Source organism: Dipodomys ordii, unplaced genomic scaffold (assembly GCF_000151885.1).
Source record: "Dipodomys ordii isolate 6190 unplaced genomic scaffold, Dord_2.0 Scaffold3, whole genome shotgun sequence".
In the NCBI taxonomy this organism is placed as follows: domain Eukaryota; kingdom Metazoa; phylum Chordata; class Mammalia; order Rodentia; family Heteromyidae; genus Dipodomys; species Dipodomys ordii.
Window position 1 is genome coordinate 14906336 of NW_012267219.1, and position 6072 is coordinate 14912407.

General features: G+C 34.0%; 1 protein-coding gene across 1 annotated transcript in view; it reads left to right on the top strand.

Moving 5' to 3' along the window:
- The window catches only part of Glipr1l1 (GLI pathogenesis-related 1 like 1), an 18620-nt gene extending 14495 nt beyond the window's left edge, over positions 1-4125 (top strand). The window contains exons 4-5 of the mRNA XM_013018716.1: positions 1650-1738; positions 4034-4125. Of these exons, the coding sequence (XP_012874170.1) occupies positions 1650-1738; positions 4034-4125 (181 nt within the window). The remainder of the gene's footprint in view (positions 1-1649; positions 1739-4033) is intronic.
- The last annotated feature ends 1947 nt before the right edge of the window (positions 4126-6072 follow it).

Genomic DNA, 6072 nt, shown 5'->3' on the forward strand with positions numbered 1-6072 from the left:
AAGGAGGAGGCTGCAATGCTTGGTAAGAAATGTACGCATTATCCTGCCCATGTAATTGTAACCCCTCTGTACAGTATGTTCACAAATAAAAAATTAATTAATTAATTAAAAAATATACTATCAAAAAAAAACCAATTGCAGAATACATATTCTTTTATGTATAGCTCACATTTTCTATCAGTCATAATCTGTAATAAAATAAATTTTAGTAAATTTAAACAGCTAAAAATCATGCAAAGCATAGTATCTGACCACATTGGAATTAAATTACAAGCAAATAACAGAATGGCATTGTAATTTGACAATATTTGAATATTAACATACAAGTAAATTATAAATCAGAGAAAAAAATTAAACAGAAATTGGTATTGTGAAGCGAAGAAAAATGAACACAAATTGTTTGGGGATACCATTAAACCAACCAGTTGAAGGGAAGTTATAGTACTAAAGGCCCACGATGTAAATGGAAAATCCCTTCTAATCAATGACCTCGTCTTCCATCTAAGAAACTGGGGGGGTGGAGGGGATGGAAATGTAAACACAAAGCAAGAAAAAAATAACAAAAATATTCATACATAAGTGAAATGACCAATAAAAATAACAGAAAAATCATTAAGATCCAAAGCTATTTAATAAAGAAATTACCAATTCTCAACCCATAGTGATTAGGAAGACATGATATTTCATTCTTATGGAAATAGATGACACAGCACAGCATGTTTTACAGACAACAAAATGGAAAATATCAACATTTAAGCCAGTAATGTTTCCAATTTAAATAAGATAGAAAAACTTCTCACAAATTATACAGAAAAGAGCATAGAACACTGTAGAGAAGTATCCCTCAAATCACAAATACAAAAATTCTAAATAAAGCAATTGAATCCAATAATATATTAACAACATAGCTAACCTAAGGGGAGGTTATCCTGAGAAAATGAGGCTGACTCAACATTCCAAAATCATCCAAGAAATTTGCCATGTAATCTACTGAAAGTAAGGATAATGTGGTTATTTCAAAAGATGGAAAGGAAAGAATATCATTAAAAATAAGAACTCTCAGTGAAATAAAAATGAAGATATGTCTTGAATATAATAAGGGTCACCCAAGGAAACTTGGTAGCTAACATAATAACTAACAGTAAGAGTCTTTTCTGTAAATTACCAAGTAGTAAACATACTACACTACAGGCCATGCACCGCTGTATCTTATATATTAATCTTTGGTTATTGTTTTTCTTCTTTAGTAATCTTTTTATTTTTGCTTTGACTATTAAAGTATAAGAAATAATTCTTAGTCTTCAAACTGCACAAAAACCATGACCCATTTTTTTGGAGGGGGGGCATTTTTGGCCTTTGATCTATCTCTTTTTAACTGCTAATTCATAGTTCTATATAGAAAATACAATAGAGTACCAAAACTCTTCTAGAACCAAAAGATAAATTTATCAGTATAGAAGGCCAAGTAAGAACTATTTTAACCATTTCTTTTTATTAAAGGAATGAAGCATATGTTGGGACAATACTTGTTAGTTTTCTTTATCAATACACATAATTTAGTGAATGGCCAAACTGGTTTACATAAATACACGCACAAAATTTGAAAAGATATAGCCATTTTAGCCAATAAATGTTTTTCTTTTTTACAGAGGAAATTTTGCAAATAAGGCCCCCTATATAAAAGGAAAATCCTGCTCTCTGTGTCCAAAAGGACTGAAATGCGTGAGGAGGCTCTGCAGTAAGCAATAATTAGTAATAATAATAATGTTTAGACAATGATTTTTTTCATAAATTCATTACATTTTAAATGGTAATACCTTTAGTTTAAATTTTATGGATAAGATCTCACTGCTTCTATGTAATATAATTCATTTGCCACAAATGACTATATTAAAACTCAGATTCTTTCTCTCTGCACTGATTACTCCAGCTCTCAATTTAAAAAACAGAAATGATGCAGAACTGTGACCCAGTTTGTGGCCATACTCAAAATACTATTGGCTGCAATGTGTATTTGTGTTTTCCTCTATATATCTCCTTTTATTATTTATTGTTAGAATAACCACTCATTCAGAAGTAAGCACTGATTGTTCTGAACTCGAATAATGCTTAAAATTAACATTTTCCCTATATCTCCTCAAATGATCCTGATTCTTTTTCCGTTAGTGCTAATGTTGTAAGCTATATCCAAAGAGTTCTTGTACAACATAGCCCTACTGTAAGATCTCAAAGGGTAGGGAAGTTAAATGGTGACTAAATAGTCCAATATTAAACCATTCCCTCTGCAATTTGGTCATGAGGTTAGCCTTATAGATGGCTAGATTCTTGTAATATTTTATGTATAATTTCAAAACTTATAAAATGTATACATAAAATAAAAATATTTCAATATTGTATTTATAATGTTATGCTTATATAATTATATTTATGTAATTATACATTATAAAATAAATTTGTTTACAATAGTTTATATTTCTGCAATTAAATTCAGAATTATAATTGATCTACAAGCTTTCTTCCTCATTTGTATTTACAAAATTTCGACTTTAAGATAGTCAAAAAAGAAACTGAAAGTAGGAAGTGTTACTTTTTCATTTCTTTTATGTGGATTACAATTGTGTAAGATTCTTATTACCTAATTTTTTAATATTTGGAAGACATAATCTGTAAAACTTTTTATTCTGGTGTCTGTGTTATGTATTTGTAAATTTTAGTTACTGATTCCTTTAATGATTATGTGATATTTAGGATTGGGGAAAATATTTGTAAATTATTTTATTCTTTTATTTCTGCTAAATATGTAATTATGGTCCACCTAAGTCTTGGGAACTGATTAATGTGCTTCCTCTTTTTTGTTGTTAATTTTTATTTAAATATAACCTTTAGCTTGGTTGGCGTCTTTACTGAGACAGGGATCGTGGCACAATATGTCAATACATAGCTGCTAGAATTGAGTAGCTTACCTCAGGAGGTGACTAATAGGACATTAAAAAAAATCATACAAAGTTACTTCAGCCCAAAACAAAGGCACCAAAAAATTCCATTTTAACACATTTCAGATCATTTTCTAGCATAATTTATATTATAGGTAATAGTACTTATAGCTCTCTGAAATGATCACTCTTACTAATTTTACCTACTTATTCCATAAATTAATGATAGATTGTTCACCCTTTACCATAAAGGAAACTTAATTTTTTCTTCTGATCACCGTTATGGCCAAAGTCTTAAAATCATGCTCAGTACATCACAGAAAATCAATGAAAATGCACAAGTGAATGTAGGGGGGGAAGCAAAAAAAAGGAAAGAACTCTTAATACAAGATCCTCCCAGGAGGCTAAGTGGAAAAGAAAAAATAGATGTGAAAAGACAAGGAACAATACCTGAGGCAAGGACCACAGAAATTTAGGTGATAGTTAAAGGTAAACATGAAGAAATTACATTTGATCAAGGACTTGAATTGAGCATGGTGGAGTGCTAAAAATAAAGTTGAGGGGCTGGAATGTGGCTTAGTGGTAGAGTACTTGCCTAATATACATGAAGCCCTGGGTTCAATTCCTCAGTACCACATAAACAGAAAAAGCCAGATGTGGCACTGTGGCTCAAGTGGCAGAGTGCTAGCCTTGAGCAAAAGAAGCTCGAGGACAGTATCCAGGCCCTGAGTTCATGCCCCAGGATTGGCAAAAAATAAAATAAAATAAAGTTGACTGCTTTGTAGTTGAGAAAATTTCAAGACTTTGTGCCTTCAACATGAGACAATCTATACATATTTGTTCACAATGACACCTGTAAGTGGGAACTTCATGAAGATTTTTAAGTACAGTAGGGCTTAGAGAAAAAGCATTCATTTTCTTAAGTTAGAATGCCAAACTACTTTTTCTAAATTGATTATGCTTTCTGTTTTCACAAAATGTTCCTATTTTAAAAGGCCCAAACATTTTTTACCCTGTCTGTATCAAAACATTTCAGTGTTGCTTCAGTCATTTTATCCCTTTGAAGTTACATTGATTTGATTCTTGTGTTTTGTTTACAGAACATCCACATAAGATGACCCAGGCAAAAGCATCTCGGAGGACAGCTCGTAACTTACTCATCCTAGGTTTTATTCTTCTGAAAGTATTTTAATTATCATTTATATACCACAATAAAGGAACCGTGTATGGCTAACTGTAACTCATCATCAGTTTAATTCTCTATTAAATCATCGACACTACTAAGTGGAATCTAAACTTATTAAATGTCTTATTTATTCATCTATACTCTTTTGGGGGCTAGAAATCAGGGCTCCATGCTCTTGGTTGGCACATTTGCTCAAGGTTGGTGCTCTACCATTTGAGGCACCACCTCCACTGGTTTTTTGTAAATGGAAGATATTGTAGTGCAGAAAGCAGGAAGTAATAGAATAAAGCCAACTTTAAAAAAAACAATTACTATTATACGGCTGGGAAATTGGCTCAGTAGAGTGTTGCCTTGCATACATGAGGCCCTGGGTTCGATTCCTCAGCACCACATAAGCAGAAAAAAGTCTGAAGTGGTGCGTGGCGCAAGTGGTAGGGTGTTAGCATTGATCTGAAGACCTGAGAGACAGTGCCTAGGCCCAGAATTCAGCCCCCACGACCAACCCCCCAAAAAATACCATTATATATCTATCAAAAGAGTTCTATTCTCTAGTATTCTAATAAGTATGGGCTATTGTTTAAGTTGCTACAATTTATGGAGATCAGTACACTTCAGATATGACACACTATCTTTATATACCAGTAATTAACTTCAAGAATAGTGAGAGCTGGCAGATTACTGGTATTCCCAAAAGAAGGACTGGGGATAGAGGGATCAAGAGGCACAGGAGAGGAGTTTCACACAGCAAGGTAGATTATATGCAAAATACCAACAGTACACCCTCGGGTGGGGGGAGCAGGTAATGGAGAATAGATAGCTCCACCAAGCACCTTTTTGCTGCTAATAAATTACCTCTTAGTTAAGCATTAATTCTGAGTCCGTGGTCTGTTCCCCGAGGATTCTCTACTCATAACAACATAATCCAATGGCATAATTTTCCATGTCATGTTCAAGTATATAAATGATTTTGTCAGCACTCAAACAATCCCAGTTCCTTCAAGAAGTTTCCTGTGCTGAATTAGTTCATTGCTTTAGCAATAATATAAGTTTAAATATTTGGAAGGCAAGCCAACCACCCCAAACTCAAAAATATATAAAAATTAAAAATTTATGAGAAATCCAACAATCTTTTGGTACTAAGGCACCCCCAAAAGGTGGACTAATAAATACTATGTAAAACAATAATAGATACTCATATGTAACACACCTCTTGAATTTTTTTTTGAATTGTGAGGTATGATGTATATGGTGTAGCCAATTCATCAACAGAACTGAAAGACAGAATACTTGAAGAATACTTCCAGGAATCCCAAACTATGTTCTACACAAACCAAACTATGTTCTGTGATTCCACCCATATTACCATGTTAGTCTCCTATGTTTGAAAATGAGCTCTCTAGTATTTCTACATAGTGACAACACACCTCCTTGTAAACTCTGAAGGAAATAGTCATGGTATGTAAATGTGTGTTCATCAGTGTAGCAAGCCAGTGGGGATGTCTCTTAGTTTGTGTGGGGTTTTCGTTGCGGATGTTTCTTTTTGAGTGTATGTAGCTGAGGAGGCTGGCTTTGAACGCTCATCCTGCTGACTCAGTGCTGTTGTTGTAGACATGCACTACCACACCCAATTCTAGTGGAAGATGAGAATGAAGAAAGGAAGTTATATGCATGTGGGAAAGCACAAAAGGTATGAAAAAGAAAACCTGTACCCTCTCAATTTGGGGAAACTTAAAGATTCAAGTCTTCCTGTCAGTTTAGACAGACATTTACGAGGAGCTTCTGTAGGGCTGTAGTGCTGGCTCTCCTCAGAGCCTGCTCGCTGTCTCCAGCACATTTCCTTTACTGAGATGGAGGGAGGAAGGTTGCAGTTTATGGTCCAGGGCACTGTGGCCGTAGATTGACAAGTCAAGAGGGCGGGTTTACGCATGCGCATGGGCTCATCGGCCACAGGCG